Source organism: Haliotis rubra, unplaced genomic scaffold, assembly GCF_003918875.1.
Source record: "Haliotis rubra isolate DU_JTF1 unplaced genomic scaffold, ASM391887v1 Scf136, whole genome shotgun sequence".
Lineage (NCBI taxonomy): Eukaryota > Metazoa > Mollusca > Gastropoda > Lepetellida > Haliotidae > Haliotis > Haliotis rubra.
In genome coordinates, this window is record NW_025765292.1 from 1,002,101 (window position 1) to 1,020,970 (window position 18,870).

The 18,870-nt window shown below is 40.0% G+C and overlaps 2 protein-coding genes across 2 annotated transcripts in view; both read left to right on the forward strand.

The window, feature by feature from the left end:
- LOC124268095 (alpha-2-macroglobulin-like) overlaps window positions 1-3,311 on the forward strand; it is a 42,281-nt gene extending 38,970 nt beyond the window's left edge. The window contains 5 exon segments of the mRNA XM_046703113.1: window positions 569-683; window positions 995-1,190; window positions 1,954-2,090; window positions 2,880-2,999; window positions 3,171-3,311. The gene's annotated coding sequence lies outside the window, so the exon portion shown is untranslated.
- On the forward strand, window positions 244-9,002 carry LOC124268096 (MAM domain-containing glycosylphosphatidylinositol anchor protein 2-like). Its single transcript, XM_046703114.1, has 9 exons — window positions 244-348; window positions 995-1,190; window positions 1,954-2,064; window positions 2,880-3,030; window positions 3,171-3,460; window positions 4,252-4,313; window positions 7,241-7,310; window positions 7,645-7,800; window positions 8,297-9,002. The coding sequence occupies exons 1-9, from the start codon at window positions 244-246 to the stop codon at window positions 8,443-8,445; spliced, it is 1,290 nt and encodes a 429-aa protein (XP_046559070.1). The 3' UTR covers window positions 8,446-9,002.
- The last annotated feature ends 9,868 nt before the right edge of the window (window positions 9,003-18,870 follow it).

Sequence of the window (18,870 nt, forward strand, 5' to 3'; positions counted from 1 at the left end):
GCAATATTACGGCGTGGGACTCCAGAAATGGGCTTCACACATTGTGCCCATATGGGAAATCGAACCCGGGTCTTCGGCGTGACGAGCGAACGCTTTAACCACTCGGCTACCCCACCGCCCCTCTAAAGATGAAAGTCTTTGTTCGCTTAATATGTAGCAGTTGTACTATCAGTACTTTAGGATATTTCATCGCTGAATAAGATTTCTATATGTCTTGGTATAACTGATTTTAAGATTAGTAATATGTTTGGCATCAGACTTACAAACTGGTCTGACGAAGAAGCATCTGTGAAGTGTCAAGATCTCTTGTCAAATGACGTCCAATGTTTGGCTGACGAGGGGCCCCAGGTTTGTGTGGATTTACCTGATAGCGTGTCATCCAACGTGGGCGTCTTGGATTTTCGTTTAAACTATCAATTGTTTTACCTGTCTCAGAATACATTATTTGTCAGGCCATACATCTGACTGTTGCTTACGACGACGTAAAAGGAAAAATGAAATAAAAATGTAATTGCGCAACCCGTGCCGTCGTGTTCTGTCCTACCATTATACACTTTCTGACCAACAGAGACTCAGAAGAAGACAGACCAGCGACAAAGGTGAAGGTCAGGGTCGGGTCAACCGCCATTTTGATATGTCCACTGGCGTCCACCTACAGGGATACCCCAGAGAGACCATATAAGGTAAGGCCCGGTTCGCATGTTTCTAGTGGTGAGTTCTTTAGTCTCGGACAAGTTTAAAGGCGGGCGCTTAGTTTAAACTAACGTCTATAGATTTAGACTACACGTTAAGATTTCACTGCAAGAGACTGAGGTTCCGTTCGGGACAACGATACAATTCCCTCGCGGTCAGCACTGCTAAATGCGCGAACACGAAACGTGACTAGAATAGTACTTTCTATAACCTCGAATAACATCCTGAAAATAGATATTTTACTCCCCTGCTGGAGTGGGCTTGTATTGGGGCCATTCTCCCTACTATGAATCTTTTCCAGCTGGCCTGGTTGGATGAAGAAACTCACACAGTTATTGCACATGGTGGACTTCGACTTGTGGACGAAGAAAGATACAGCGTAGTTGAGACTTCAAACTTGAGAATCGACAACACTAGACTGGAGGATTCTGGGAACTATTCGTGTAGTGTCAACACGGTTCCTGTGGAAACCGCCATTATCAGTCTTATAGTCCAAGGTAGGCCACGGGCATCATCATCACCACAACGGTTTCTAACCCTACACACAAAATTAAGTTGGGGGTTGGGGGAAGGGAGAGAAAAGGTTCTTATATTGCCCGGATGATAATTCTTCATCAAGTAATGACGCACATGAGATATCACACAGCCCTGTGGGGACTCCGGATTGAACAGATCCCTAGTGACCCATGTTTGTGAAGGGCGACTAATGGATGGGGTGACTCACTTGAATATGTGTAATGAGATAATAACGCACTATGGGACATTACACATCATATTGATCACTGATCTGTCTCATAAAGTGACAGTCATAGGGTTTCCAGCGTCTGGTGTTATTCAGACATCGCAAGGCGGAGATAGTGGATTTGTGTTTGTGTTGGAAATATTCATAAAGATTTTAGCATTAAACATGCATAGTTTTGATTGTTATGATTTGAAAGACAAATCTTGATCTAATAACATATAATTACATTTAAACGGTGTGTGACCGCGCATGCGTGTATTGTTGTTTGTTGATTAATGTCGTACTTAGCAATATTCAAGCTAAATGAAAGAGGTCTGTAAATACTCGTGCACACAATCCAGTGATTGACATTGTGAGCGACGACAGTTTCAGGGAAATAGTCGGGGAAATCCCATCAACCATGTCACTGGGACTCGCCATCCGATCCAATCAGTCATCTGTTGTGGTCGGCTTAAGTTGATAAGGACCAATTCTAACCCCGAATCTCCGGAATGACTGAGTCTCTACTTCTGTTTCAGAGTCCCCTGTAATCGTGGCTTCTTCTAACGACACCTGCTGCCATGGGAGAGGAGGTTACACTTGTTCTGCAACGTCACCGGAAGTCCAGAACCTAAGATCACGTGGTATCGGTCCGTGGGTCAAAGAGAACGAAACCGTAAGACATGCATCTTTCGTGAATCATTTATCTTATTGCACCAACAACAACTTTTAACACATTCTCATTTCTGGTTCCATGTTGCCCAAGAAGGTTCTGGCATCAATATCTTAACATTTTTCTCCTGCCTTTGTCCTGGTTCGATAGAATACCACATCGTACATACATGGTTGGTATCAGAAGAGATCTTTTCGATCATGCAGATAAGGGTCAAAGTATCGTTATTAGTCACATATCTACCTTCCCTAAAGTAGGAGAATAGAAGTTCCGTGTGTAATTTCATATCCACAATATTAGAAATATTCGTGCCTCCGAAAAGAATACGAAATTCTTATGACACAGGTTTATATAAAACCCGTGTCGTATCAGTATGTTCTACATTACCATGTCATGTTTGAAATTACCTGTCCATGTTGCCCACCATTGTTACATGACCATGTCGTGTTGAAATTACCTATACATGTTGCCCACCATTGTTACATGACCATGTCGTGTTGAAATGACCTGTACACGTTGCCCACCATTGTTACATGACCATGTCGTCTTGAAATTACCTATACATGTTGCCCATCATTGTTACATGACCATGTCGTGTTGAAATGACCTGTACACGTTGCCCACCATTGTTACATAACCATGTCGTGTTGAACTTACCTGTACATGTTGCCCACCATTGTTACATGACCATGTCGTGTTGAAATTAACTGTACATGTTGCCCACCATTGTTACATGGCCATGTCGTGTTGAAATTACCTGTACATGTTACCAACCATTGTTACATGACCCAGGAGTGGGGAAGGGGAGGCAGCTGGTCATCAAGTCCGCCCAGGCGTCCGCCACCTACCTGTGTATGGCCAGTAATGGCGTCCCACCTGGCGCCTCCACTGAAATGCAGCTCATAGTCAGTGGTGAGAACATTGTAATTGTCTTAGATGACCGGTCATTGAGATCATTACTCATTAATCTAATATAAAGTGATATGGTTTATATATCACAGTATAGGGTGATTCATTCTCTTTATTGACATAAAGACCACTGACAATGTTGTATAAAAGAGGAATATTCACTTCCGGTTTCAGTTTCCCCTTCATCCTATCTAAGACACAGACTAGAGTCGGTGGCCATCTGAACAAGTCTGTCCTACTGGAGTGCGTGGTGAAGGCCTCGCCCCCACTCACCCAACGCTGGACCAAGGGAGGGCGTGTCCTCACCAGCGGCGACAAATACAGCTTCAACACCATCTCCTTGGACAGCAACACGTACTCTACTGAACTCCGCATCAACGACCTGGTCCTGAGAGACTACGATGACTACACGTGTGAGATCAGCAACGAATATGGCATCACGTCAAGGGTTATCACATTATACGGTGTGTCTTACGCTTCACCTATACTGTTTGATATGCATCATGGTGGTAATATATAATTAAGTCTCATCGAGGGAGAGACATTGGTCGACAGCATGATCGACATCCCACGGTATCAGATCCCCAGGTCATAAGCCGTCCTCTATTGTAGTCAGCTCCTACAAACGTGGGCTTGCAAGCTCGGGACCTATCATGTTCGTTTGTTGTTTAAAGCAACACTCAGCAATATCAAAGCTATATGACGGATGTCTGTAAAACATCGAGTCTTGACCACACCATCCAGTGGGCGACATAATGAGAAACGAAGTCAATTCATCACCCAGCGAACCTTACAATTCGATCCCGATAACCGCCTCTTAGGACAAGCATAGGTTGCTGAAGGCCAATTCTAACCGGAGTCTTTACAGGTTTCTTTGACCATGAATCGACAACGGGTACATGTTGGTTCTCACTGAATTCCATAGATTCAGACCATGACTGAATAAGCAAGAGTTGTTCTCAGTTGATCAGAGCCCATGTCTACTGTACCAACTGTCAATGTAATCGGTTGTTCCTGGTGTATAGACATCGATGGCGGATACAATGAGTACATTCAACGGCTATTTCACACGAGTGTTTTAATACTATCCCTGCCAATCCAGAATGCAACCTATTTTAGGAGGAGGTGATTACATTTTTATGTACCAGTCAACACCCGGAAGGAGGAGACAGGTCGCACAGCGTCTGAAATCAGTTAACACAGAATTACACATCGTTTAAATCCGCATTATTTAAGCCAATAAACTATGTTTCAGACAACACGCCAACCACTGCTGCACCGGCAACGACCACACCTCATCCCTCTACGCCCTTCACGGTATGTAGTTCCTACTGATATGTAGTGCGATGCTGTAATGGGATACGACCACTAACAGATTTTGGTTTGTAGTTGTCCAAACAGTAACAAATAATTGCCCATTTCGGGGTTACATATTTCATGAACCACTACACGAGTTGTGCATGCTTGATTAAAAACAAACATTTTTTATTTGTGATTATCTAAATATAATTCATTTTCGTTTTTAAAACTTTTACGTTTAAGGTCATAAGCGCATGAGAATAACAGTCTGGGTCTGCCTTAATGTAACAAAGGAAATTACTCGGGTAGAGTTATTTGCCCTTGTACTGTACTAACATCCGGGACACTGATGCCCCGGAAGGAAAAAGAATGGGAAGGAAACGAAGACAAAAATACTTTGCTTTCGACCCAGTACGCTGTGTATCTAAAGCCGTGGCAGATCTAAGTGACAGTCGAAGTGAGGCACATTTTACAGGGATACAGTGGGATTGATCACGTGACAGAACACATTAAGGGACAACTTTAAATCCTTGTCTTTGTGTGTCCCTCAAATTGAAGGAATCATGGGTGTTTATTTATATATTGTCGTATTTTGTTATGAAGAAATCTCGTAGTTCTGCAATAATGAAGAAAAAGTCATTACCATATCTCCACAATATTAAGTTAAGTACAAAACACTTTTTCTCATTTGGCATAGCATTGGGATAGTTTAGCCTAAAAAATGTCCAAAAATGTACTAAATCTGTTAACAAAATACTAATGTTTACAGTGCCACTTACACGTCTTTAAGCTTTATTATAATCAAACTGAGCTTGTAGGGTTTGTGTCCTAACCTTTAATGCAAAGGATAAATTAAGATATTTCTTATTGTTACATTGAATTTCACCTGGAGACATCCTATTTGACTCTTATCGAAGATATTGGTTTTGAAAATTCATTCAACTGGTCTGTCAGTTTCATTCATGTCTGATCTCTTATCGATGGACCTCAGCATCTCAGAAACCGCATCAAGGGAGTTAACTCACTACTGAAGACCAGAGGCGTGTTCAGAACCGCGAGTGCCCGCGAACGCTAGCGAGCGCTCGATCCTGAACGCCTGTGCCCGCTCGAGCGCCCACGCGCGCACGCGAACCATCCTCACAGCTGCCTCGCCAAGCGAACCAAGATGGCGATCATGTTTAATGTCATTCGTCACCATTCGCCCCTTTCCGTAACCTCCATGGAGGATATTTTGTTAATGTTGTCAAATAACATGTATATGTCATCGAGTGCTCTGAAAAAGTTGATATGTTCATTGACAACATTAACGAAATATTCTATTTATTATATTTTGATCATTCTTTAGAAATGATCGAGACATCGATTTCGTAGTTCGCGTTTCGTAGTTCCAGGCAAAAGTGATATTCTACTCAGTGAAAATGACAATACCATTTTTCTTTTCACCAATATTTACAGTATTTCACCCTTAAGAATATAATAAAAAAGCTATTCGGCTTGTCCCGGAACAACATGAGTTGGTCACGAATGGTTTATTGTAACCAAGCGCTCGCGTCCGTTCAGGGCCGATGCGAGCGCTCGCGGGAGGTAATCGCGCGGGCGCTCGCGGTTCTGAACACGCCTCAGATTCACCCTATCGAAAACAGCCTGGAATTTTGTGGCTCGGTCGTTGCCACGGGTGACCATTACGCATTATACCATGTGCCTCCTACTGACCATCATACTGCACTTCTCACACTTACACATGCTTCAACAAAAGTTGGGGCTACCAGTCAAGACGATTTGATCGATAATTAAGATCTATATTGTTATAAAACCGTGCTAAGTGCAACAAATCCCTTTATCACGTTGGTTAAAAACATGAATAACTGGTTGAACCCATAAATCAGGTATGAAGTTTGTTTTGTGTAGTTAACAATGTCCACGGTAGTGAAGAGGCTGCTTCTGTTGTTGCAAGTACTTGCAAACCCTTTAAGTCGATTAATACTATATTTATACTTCTAATCAACCAACACTATCGACATACGTGAAAACAGATGTACAATATTTGTATTGTTATATTCACACATATATCTGTTAATGGGTCACCTGACACATTTATACGTGAAACCTTCGCATTTAATTTCAGCATGTTTCTGCTCTTGAAGGCATGTTTGAAATATAACATAACGCATGTTAATCTTGATAGTTTATGGTTGCCACAATGCGAACAATTGTTGCACTGACAGGTCGAATTAACTGTTTATTTGGTATGTATTTGTTTCGAACCATAGGGGTTCTTTAAAAGATGGACATAAAACTGGGTAGAAACGGTAAAGATATTTGCATATTAATCTTGATAGTTTATTTGTTTGTTGCACTGAAGGTCGAATTAACTTTTATTTGGTATGTATTTGTTTCGAGTGTTCTTTAAAGATGGACATAAAAGGGTGAAACGGTAAAGATATTTGATATTGTTTCAGTTGCATTATGTACATACCCTTTCAGTTTTATGATGTCTCAATACATCCAGTTCGAGCACGAGCAGAGTCGTATCTAGTGCCAGATGCTATATGTGTCCATTCTTGGCTCTACATATCGTTCAATCTGGTTAGCTATACATCCAATGTATTGTTAGACAGAAACATAACCAAGACCTGAATGAAATCAGGTAGATCTAACGTTAGTTCTGTCTCCCTATTGAATTAAGAGTAGCTAACATTTCGTAAGACTTACGCAAAAGATGGCATGTGAAGTTGTCTTATCAGCACTTACGCATTTCACGGAACTATCTATAAACAATGGGTATCTATAAACAATGGGTATCTATAAACAATGGGTATTGTCCATTAGAAGTGTTAATGCCTGTACCAAGATAATGCTGACACAGCTGGACCATTTCTATCCCCTCTAATCTTCGATGTCCCCATATTTCGCATCCATAAATAAAGAGTTGTATTGCGTTTCAGGGAGGTTGTCCGATCTGTGAGCCGATGTCAGAGGAACAGGCGATATTTGCATATTGCCAGTCTGCTGCAGGTATGGTATCCCTGATGATCTACTGCGGCAAATATACTGTATTTATTTGAACTCTTATATGCAAGCAAATTATGACTACATACCAACGACAAACATTGAATCTTAACCAGAAGTTTGAATGAACGGTCATACCTTCTGGCAAGCTTGAGGGACAGAACCAGCTAGGTGAGGCGCCTCACACGTGTGGGTCCTTTTCTTGGTTTAATACCAGTTAGTGAATATGTTCGTGTTTGAAAGATTTCTGTAAATAGTCAACGTTAAAGTTCTCTAAAACAAATTGTTGATTAAAATGAAGGATGTAGGGCGATCTTTTGCATATAACTACTCTCTGCAGCATACAAGGTCCTCGGCATAAGGATCAGGAGGTCAAGGGTCAAGGTCAAGATTCTTGTTGACTTCCGGCCAGTGAAACGGGTGAAAATAAGACGTGTCCTGAGGCTGGTGATTGACAAGAAGTGTTCTTGTGATGTCATTAAGAAACTGAAGCCTAGTAAGTGGGATGTTAAGTACAGACAGTAAGATACCTAAGCTTCCTATGAAATCTTTTGCTCAGTTCTCATCTGCAGCCGATATCAAACATTTATATTCCGCATATCTTTAGCCCGGCAGTTTATATAAAGTGTTTCCACTGATGTTTTCGGCAATATGCCACTAACTTCACTGTAGTCTATAGATACTACACCTAGTTACTTAAAGCAGCTATGCAAAATACATTCTCTGGATATGTATACTTGTGATAGAAACAAACAATCCCATTTAAATTGAAAAGGAGAGAAGGGAGATTCAGAAGCCCGATTCCTGAACCTGGGGGAAATCTAGACTTGTTTCATTCAGGGCTTTAGCATTTCAGAAAGGACAAGACAGAAGGTGAAGCAGTGAGGTTCGACAGACTAAAAATACATAGCGTAACTATCAGTAAACTTGTGTCAAATCCCCCTCAATGTTATCGGGGTTTTGTGCCTAACGTATATGCTTTGTGTCAATAGGAAGCATGGTGGCTCTCTTCATGATGAGAAAGAAAGACTTCACATCCAAACCACGCGAGATCATCATCGGATCCGAGACTTCCGCCATATTGCTGCCGAAGAAAATGGAAAGAAAGATTCTTCTTGGAAGAAATACATGTACAAAGTAACAGTGTTACAGTAGTGTGTACTTCAGTAGCCATACTTACTTTCTTCCAGTGGACTTTCTGTTGAAATAGACGGGAGGTCAATATGTTTCGGAAATTATAATAATATGATATCGATGCACACTGTTTAATCAAATAGCCACGAAGCCAACATGGCTTCAACTTGTAATGGTTCAGGAAGAGAGGCGACCACGCATTGATAGAGTCGCGACCAGAGCCTATGCTCAGATTGTATACTTGACTGCTCAATAAGTCTCCCTGTGATCTCCGTGCTTGTAGTTTATTTCTGCCCTCTGTTAAAGCATGGTCACTCCCGGTTGACATACTGATATGACATAAAGACATACTGTTATAATGATTGCTGTGTGTCCTATTGTCAACAAGGCATAAAGTCTACATCGGTAACATCGTTGCGCAGAACTTTTGTAATATGTGCAATATGAAATAACTTTACATTATATTACATATTATTGGTGATATATTATCCATGCTTTAAGAAAGTGTAGAAGTGCTGTAAACTCTTTTGTATATCTGACATGAATAAACAATATTAGTGTGTACTCTGTGTTGGAGATATGCTGAATACAAATGTAGTAGAAGTGGTGGATCTCCTGCATCCCGGAATCTGATACCAGCCACTAATGGCATGACGGAGTGTTTGTGTCTTTACCTCCTTGTGCGGAAGTATGTCTGTGCATTTCTATTTATGAGTTCTGGTTGAACATCGCGCTCAGCGGTATACCAGTTGTATGAAGGCGATCTGTGAGTAGTCACGTCTTGAGACAATCCAGTGATATACGTCATGAGCATCATCTACCTAAGGTAGACCTGCAAATTACTTCTTGCATCTACCAAGCCAGAGGGCCACAAGATCCCGTTATTAGGTCCGTACGTGTGTATATCTGTATGATAATGTCAACTGGGAAAAACAGCTCTTCAGAAACACTGCTGTGAGTCTAGCGCTATCTAGTCATCTAGTTGTAGATACTCATGTCTGGACCACAAAAAACAACAGAGATTCATAATGTCAGCAACTACCAACGCAGTCGGTGACGACCACTCTCAGACTCACCGGGCCTGACAACGCCTCCATTATGTCCCCTCTCACGATTAGATACCATTTCTAAGCACCTATTATTATCTGGAATCTCCAAACGATCGATACCAGTACCTAAAAAATGAAGCATTTTATGCCGATGTTTTATGTTTTATGTTTCCAATATTACCTTAAAAATAATATGCAATCCGCATTCGTTTTTTTCCTTTTGCTGGCTTGTTCCAAGTTAATACAAAAACCTCTAGGGCTTCGAATCGAGGTATTCGGTGTGACGAACAATAGTATAACCACCAGTCTACCTTCCTTCATGTGTCATATTTAGTGTATTTCTGTTGAAGGTGAAGTCCGAAATGCTTATTTGTCTCATGCGTTCTTCGTTCTATCATAAAGGTCAAAGGGGTCGGAGCACCTGGTTCGATTCACCCCGAAGTTTCTGGTGTCCCCTGCCGTGCTATTGCTGGAATACTGCTAAAATGGCATAACACTAAACTCTCTCACTCACTCACTCACTCACAAAGGTCAAACAATGTAGATCGTGATAAGTCGTGTTTCTGGGATATTTCGGAACAAACATTGTATAGATGGAATCGTGTATCAGACTATGTAACTGTACCGTGTGTCTGGTTTTGCTGTCATCTCACTGAAGAAAACATTCAGATTTGGTTCAGATAATCTGTTTGATTGGCATTTTAGAAGTTGATGAGTAATAAGAAAGTAGGATACTTTATTGATGCAACTTTCTTATTATTATGATGCGACGTTTCGAGACAGATTCTTATACCGTTGTCAAGCGAAAGTGACAACTATACCGAAACGTTGTATCATAATGTAATGAAGAAGTTGTCAACCATACAGTTTCCTACTTCCCTGTTTCAGATTGAAATATGCCAGAGTGACTATCGATAGCGTCCCTGCTTTATCTGGTTGCCAGACGCCTGGAAACCGTTAATACACGACACGCACCATCAATTAAGATTGAAAAATGATGGACCAACTTAGGGTATAACGGATGTGAGTGAATCTATAGGAGATCTCTTAAAGCTGAGATAATTCCTGAAGTCAATGTTTGGTCAAAGTTATATAAATTCATTGTTTTAATTGAAGAGCTAGGTTACCAGTACATTTAGAACAATTACGATGAATACAGTTTAGTACAATTTAACATGGAACCGAACGAAACGTAATCTACTGTGTTCATCTCCATTCTACAGTGAAATCTTGGAGAATGAATGTTTCCATCCGAGTGTATTGTGAGTGAGGGTTCAGTGTGTCAAGTGGGCTGCCCATCTGAGTCACGGAAACACAGCAAACACAAAAAGGCCGCTTAAGCTGAGACATTACCTATTTACATCAAGTATGTAGTTTACTCGCATGTAAGGCATACACTGAGCATGGTTTCATGTCGTATAGGCATGTTTCACCCTGTTTTTCTACGCTCGGTTTGAGGTAGCCATACATAGCCTCGGCGGATGGTACTATGTTTGGAATCCAAAAATCCCATGGTCACATGCTGTTTATCCAATATCATTCTCCAAATGTTTTCAATGAGGATCTAAACACACTGTCCAGGTTGAAAATGTGAGGAGTCCAGCATATCTGAAGGGCATGTTTTTACCGCTCCAGTCGAGAGATATCCAGTAGCCTCGGCCGGATGTCATTTGATTGTGACCTTCAGTTTAACATCAAAATCATTCTCCAAATGTTTTCAGTTCGTAAACAGCCCCGAATGTGAGGAGTCCAGCAAGCCAGCTTCAGTGAGAGATATCAGTGATGTTATTTGATTGTGACCTCAGTGTAACCAATAATGCGTCCATACTCTGTAATATATCGTCATGCAATTTCATTAGAACAATATCTCCCTGGAGATATCAGTGATCTCACCCAACCAGTAGAAGACAGACAACTATTTTTTCCATACAACAATGTAATCAATTCAAGTTATTAGTGTCATTCTGGTTCACAGCATACAGCTCATACTGTCGCAAATAGACAGAGAATGGGCGTGGTTTGGCAGGAAATACAGATGCAAATTACAGGAAGACAAATATTCAAGCAAGCATGTTTCTGAAACATATCATGTTCATAAATGCAGACAATGTGACCTATTTATACCCAAAGGGTCTTGGCTTTCGGTTTAATCTGCTCGGAGCTTAGTCACTAGCAGAGGACAATATCTGACCCGTTTGAGGAATTCTTGATGCCCGTCTTCTTTGGGTGAGTGAGTGAGTGAGTTAATATTTATCGTCACATCGGCAATATTTCAGCCATATCGTGACGAGCACATTTTATAATTATATTAAAGATGAATAAGGTTAGAAATTAAACAACCTGTTGACGAAGAACAGTAAAACTACTAGTGTATCACAGATATCCATTTAAAACTAGCAATTAAATCTAAAATATTGGAACTATAAATGACAATACAATATAAAAACAGGCTGAAGATTGCTAAAGACTGAAGGTAGATCACCATACTAGGGACCATGGGGACTTACAGTACATTTGCTTCCTGCATGGACCCTAGCTGGATTTACACCATCCCTTCAGCCGTCAGGAAGTTTAGACAAATTAGCCATAAGTTAAAATAACACATATTCTACGATTAAAATTAATGGTAAGTTTAAATTTAGCTTGAATGTTTTGGGACTTACGTACCCCCACAGGAGGACAATAATTTTACAATGCTTCAACCCCCTGTGAGGATACAGCCACTAACAATCTCAGCTGCTCAACTAAACTACCAATTTTAAAATATTTATCTATTAAAAATTTACAATCCATTCAACAAATCTAATTCTTTTAAAAATGCAATAACTAAATGAGAACTGATATTATTAAAAAGATCCTTCATCGTTCGTGATTTGAAATAGATATCCCTTGTGATGGAGTACTCAACGCAGTCAAGCAAGACATGCTTGACCGTGATTCGTTCATCACAAGGGATACAAAACGGAGGATCCTCACCTTTTAATAGGTACACATGCGTATATCTGGTGTGGCCAATACGACATCGTCGTATGATGACCTCTTCTTTGGTCGTACACCACCAGTAAAAGCTTCTCAACAATAGCGCATGTTCGAATCCCCTTGGTTATGGTCGTGTGTTCGAAGGCGCTATAACTAATCTCGTTGGCTAAACGTCCTCAATCTTCATTTGGGTTTGGACGTCTCTGTATATATATATACACGTAAAGTGTTGAAGGGAAGGAGCTATTTGTGGAAGGAACAAATTACAGAGTGATTTGGAAATCAATTGCTTTGGGCGTTCCAGTCATTAAAGCTGACGTGGAAACGTACGCTCGGAAACCATGTCCATGAAAATGTCTTCAACAGGCGATGTGCCAGGAAAGGACCTCTATGAGAGTCTATTAAAACGAGGCGGGGTTTCCTATTACGACTTCACAGCCTTACAACCTTGTATTCCACCGTGCCGGAGATGCCATAACACATTCTTCTCGCTTTTATCAATCATAATAAGCAAAATTAATGAAATCACTTATATATATCAAAACATTACTCATTACATTGCCATATAGGAATCGTGAAACTATTTCATTTGATGGTCCAAACATATCGCCATTGTTACGTTTGACAAAACGTAGCTGAGGCAGACAAAAAAAGGTACAAATTCCACTAAAAATATCCACACGCAAACCACAGATTACAGGTGCGAGATCTGCACGTGAACATGCACGTGTGATGGAAATATCTGCACAGACAGGCTTTTACCAGACTCACAGGTTCTGCCAAGTCATGCACTGGCACTACAGACGGTGTGGGCCAGCATTCAGAAGTGTGATTCATACCTTCCTTGCTTCCATGGACAGAGGATGTCATCAGTTCTTGACTCCAGGGGTGGGCACACCCCACACGATCAACAAACAAACTGTGGTAGTTTGTGATTGTCTGTCATGATATCATTCACCTACTGGTTGATCATTACATGGATCCATCAAATGCCACAAACCATGCTTTAGCATGTCTTTGCATCAAAGTGAGTGAGTGAGTGAGTTAATATTTAACGTCACATCGGCAATATTTCAGCCATATCGTGATGAGAACATTTGATATTGAAATGAAATACACGCAGAATATAAAAAACCTGCCGACGAAGGACAGTAAAACAACTAGAATATCACAGATGTGTATGTAAAACTAGCAATTAAATCTAAAACGTTATAACTAGAGGGGACAATAATACAGTATAAAAAATGGACTATAAATCGCCAATAACTGAAAGTAGATCACCATACTAGGAACCATGGGGACTTACATTAATTTTGCTACCTGCATGGACCCTAGTTGGATTTACACCATCCCTTCAGCAAGTGGCGACAGAAGAGAAACCTAGCCATAAATTAAAAGCACACTTATCTTGCGATTAAAAACCTGGTACACTTAAATTGACTAAATGTTTTGGGACTTACGTACCCTCTCAGGAGGACAATAATTTTACAATACTTCAACCCCCTTAGAGGGTACAGCCACTAACAATCTCAGTAACTAATTCAAACTACCAATAATAAAATATGTATCTATTTAAAAATCACTTAACAAATCTAATTCTATTAAAAATGCAATAATTAAATGAGAACTAACAGTATTAAAAAGATCCTTCATAGTGTTTACTTTGAAATAGTTATCCCTTGTGATGGAATATTCAATGCAGTCAAGCAAGACATGCTTGACTGTGATTCTTTCATCACAAGGGATGCAAAACGGAGGATCTTCGCCTTTCAATAAATACTCATGAGTATATCTAGTATGGCCAATGCGACATCGCCGTAGAATGACCTCTTCAAATCTGGACTGACAACCCAAGTAGGTGTAACCAATGTAGGGTTTTATTGCATGTAATTTATTAATACCTACTTGGGTGTCCCACTTCTTCTGCATCAGATCACGGATGTAGGTTCTAATGCAAGATTTATAATCAGAATATGGGATAAGAAGTGGTGTCACAGATTTGTTGAGTGCTGCCTTAGCAGCAAGATCAGCCATGGTGTTCCCAGAAATGCCAACGTGGCTGGGTAACCAACAAAAGATGATGTCGCATTGGCAAGTAGCAAGTTCGTTGTACAATTCAATAATTTCTATTAAAAGTGGATGTTTGCAAGAAAGATTTTTAATAGCCTGAAGACACGAAAGAGAATCGGAAAAGATGATATATTGTTTATATTTACGGTGTTTATTAATATATTTAAGAGCTGTTAATATGGCGTTAGCTTCTGCTGTGAAAATAGAGCTAGTATTTGGTAGTCGAGAAGATATTGTTCTAGATCCAATGACAGTGGCACAAGCAACCTCGCCACCATCTGTAAATGAGGATTTGTGTGTTATATATTTATTTCTTAATTGACTAAATTCTTGTTTATATTGTAATTCATTTGTTTCAGATTTTTTAAATGTTGTCAGTGTAAGGTCAACGTGTGGCCTCACTAATTGCCAAGGAGGAGAAGAAATAAGACGGGAAGGAACTATATGTTCTAGCTCGATGCCAGCAGTAGAAAGGAAAGGTTTCACCCGTATACCAAGAGGCGGAACCAGAGAAGGCTTCTTATTATTCAGATCTTCATATAATGGATTAAAGACACAGTTATATGCAGGGTTTGACTCATTGGAATAAAGTTTTGTCATATACTGTAAAGTTCATTTTATACGACGTTGGGTAAGTGATGGCTCATCGGCCTCAACATAGAGACTGTCAATAGTAGAAGTTCTAAAAGACCCAAGACAAAGTCTTAGGCCTTGGTGGTGAACAGAATCTAATAGTTTTAGGTTGCTGATGCAGGCTCCACCATATACAATGGAGCCATAATAAAGTTTGGAGCGGACTAGTGGCCTATATAGGTTTAAGAGGTTAGTTTAATCCCCTCCCAACTTTGAATTAGAAACTACTTTCAATAAATCCAGTGCCTTCAGGCATTTATTTTTAAGGGATTTAATATGCGGCAAAAATGTTAAATGGGAGTCGAAAAGTACACCCAAGAACTTGGCCTCTTTGACAACTTTGATTGGAGTGCCATTTAAATTTTGTTCTGGGTCCTTATGTGGCTTATATTTTCTACAGAAGTGTATACAATTAGTTTTTGACTTAGAAAATTTATAGCCGTTTTCAAGACACCATTTATTTATTTTGTTTAAACACAATTGCAGTTGCCGTTCAATAGTATGCATGTTTTTACCACGACACGACATATTAAAATCATCCACAAACAGCGACCCATCGATTGAATCATTTAAAACCTTGGACAAACTATTGATCTTTATGCTAAAAAATGGGACAGACAAAATACTGCCTTGTGGGACACCCTGATCCTTATTGTAATGATCAGACAGGGTAGAACCCACGCGGACTTTAAATTGCCTGTCAGTTAAAAACTTGGATATGAATTGAGGCAAACGGCCTCGCAATCCAAAATCATGTAAATCTCTTAAAATCCCATGTTTCCAAGTAGTGTCATAGGCTTTTTCTAAATCGAAAAAGATCGACACTGCATGTTGTTTTTGAATAATAGCATTTTTTTACAAAGGATTCTAAACGCACTAAATGATCAATAGTACTTCTATTTTTACGGAAACCACACTGGATATCCGTTATAAGGTTATTGGTTTCCAAGTACCAAACAAGTCGATTATTGATCATGCGTTCCATGGTCTTGCAAACACAGCTAGTTAGTGAGATCGGTCGATAATTCGAAGGATCAGTATGGTCACGTCCAGGTTTAGGGATGGGAACAATAATAGCATCGCGCCATGAAGAAGGAAATTGTCCAGATGTCCAAATAACATTAAAAATGTTTAAGAGGGTCTCTAAGCATGATTCCGGTAAGTGCTTCAGGAGTTGATAATGTATGTTATCAGCCCCTGTAGCAGTATCGTGAGCCTGGTCAAGAGCAGTATGAAGCTCATGAATAGAAAATAGTTCATTGTAATATTCCCCATTATCTGAATGGAAATTAATAGTTTTCTTCTCCTGTTGATTTATATAATTTTGGAATTGAGGTAGATAGTTCGATGAGGAAGAGTGTTTGGCCACAGTTTCTCCAAGTTTATTTGCAATATCAGATTTACTAGTTAATAATTCGTCTCCGTCTTTAAGATGCTTAATGCTAGATTGAGAACCCTTGCCTTTTATTTTCTGGATCATATTCCATACTTTTGATATCGGCGTTCGTGAATTTATTTTTGAGACATAAGTTCGCCAGGATTGACGTTTACTTTGCTTGAAGGTACGCCGTGCCTTAGCATTTAAAATTTTAAATTTATTCAAATTATGGACCATAGGATGGCGACGGAAATAATTCTCAGCTTTCTTCCGTGCCTTCCTAGCCTGTTTGCACTCATTGGTGAACCATGGTTTTCGTATGTGTGGAATTGCAGAGGATTTGGGGATACACTCATCAGCAATGTTAATAAGTTCATCAGAGAAATCTTTTATAGGATCAGTACATTCTATAAAGAGTTCGGGTTTAAGTCTGCTACAAGACAGAGCTTGGTACAAAGGCCAGTTAGCTTTTTTTAAAGTTCCATCTCGAATATGGAGTAATATCAGATGGGTTTACAGGTTTTAGTATAGTAGGAAAATGGTCACTTCCACATAGGTCATCATGGACTGAGCATTCAAATTCATTTAGTAATTCTGAATTCGTGATTGATAAGTCGAGAGCAGAATAGGTTCCTGTACCAGGGTGTAAATACGTGTTGGAACCATTATTATAAATACATAAATCATTGTCTGAACAAAACTCCTCCAGTAGTTTACCTTTAGCGTTTGTATTTATGCTACCCCAGAGTGGGCTGTGGCCATTTAAGTCCCCCATAATAATACAGGGTTTAGGGAGTTGGTCATACAGAGTTTGAAGATCAGTCTTCGAATGACTGAAGACGGTGAGATATACAAAGAGCATAATGTAAATGCAACGTGTAAAGTGAGTCGCACTGCAACTGCTTGAAGATTAGAAGTAAGTGTAATAGGGCTATGGATAACATTCTGTTTGACTAGGATTGAAGAATCTCCAGTGGCCCTGTCACCTGGAGGTGAGAAATAATGATAAGCATTGAAATGACGTAGGTCAAAAAGATCCGTCTGCTTTAAATAAGTCTTTGCAGATAAAAATGCTCCTGCAGACAAAATCGTAAGTCACTGGTAACCTTAGTGCAATGTTAAAAATCCTGGTTACCTAATAAAGGTGTAACTCATTTGTAATTATGCCGTAGTCCTCTGCAATTCCACTGTACGATGGTGTTGGAATAAACTATCATTTCGGGGGATTTACTGGGGATCTACCCCGCAATGTTTTGGAGGGCGACAAGCTTCGTGCCCTAGATTGGACGTTTTCGGACACGTCCATATCCTCAAGTGATACGTATTTGTTGTAAAGTTTGATTTTATTTTCAGACCCTTTTGGGGCTCTGCCACTTTGCTTTTGTGAAGAATCAGGCTTAGGTTTATTTTTTCCTCTAGGAACTTGTTGTACATTAGACAAAGATTGAGACTTTTTGGGTGGCTGTGATGATGAACTATGCACAGAAGCTGACCCTGACTGACTTTGTGAATTGCCAGGAAGTGGCTCAGCAGTCTGAGTAGATATTGCAGGTGAGAAAATCTGTGGATAATCGGTGTTCACCCAAGTCAAGTTGGTTTGGGAACCTGAAGAAGATTTAGAAACTTTAGTGGATGGCTCAGACGGTGTTTTTTTTTTTTTTGAAGCATATGTTTCTTGTGGGTCAGATCTTTGAACAAGTTGTTTTGCTTCGGCAAAACTAATATTTTCAGTAAATTAAATCCTGTTAATTTCCATCTGGTGCTTCCAAATGGGACACTCTTTAGAGAAAGAGGAATGATCTCCTGAACAATTGGTGCATTTCTTGTAATCACTGTTACAATCTTCTGTTGTGTGGTCTTCTCACCGCAGTGAGCACACACAACAGACAATGTGCAGGTGTTCATACACCATGACCATACTTTTGGCATTTGAAACATCTCAGTGGATTCGGAATATACGTTTCCACTTTGATGTGACAGTAACCAGCCTTGATTGACTTTGGAGCAGTAGGAGTAGAAAATGAAAACAAGTAAGTGTTGGTTTGTTGGATCTGGTTGTATTTTCGGGTAGTGAAACGGTTGACGAATAAAACACCTTGGTCCTTCATCTCAGAGGCAATATCAATTTCCATCATATCAGCAAAAAGTCTATCACGGTCTCTCACAATGCCCTTGCTGGTGTTAAGTGTTCGGTGGGCAGAGACTGATACTGGAATGCCGACAAATGATTTAGTTGAAAGGAGGTTGTTTGCCTGGTGCCTCTTAGTGCATTCAACAAGTAAAGAACCAGTACGTAAACGTTTAACATTTCTCACATCTCCTG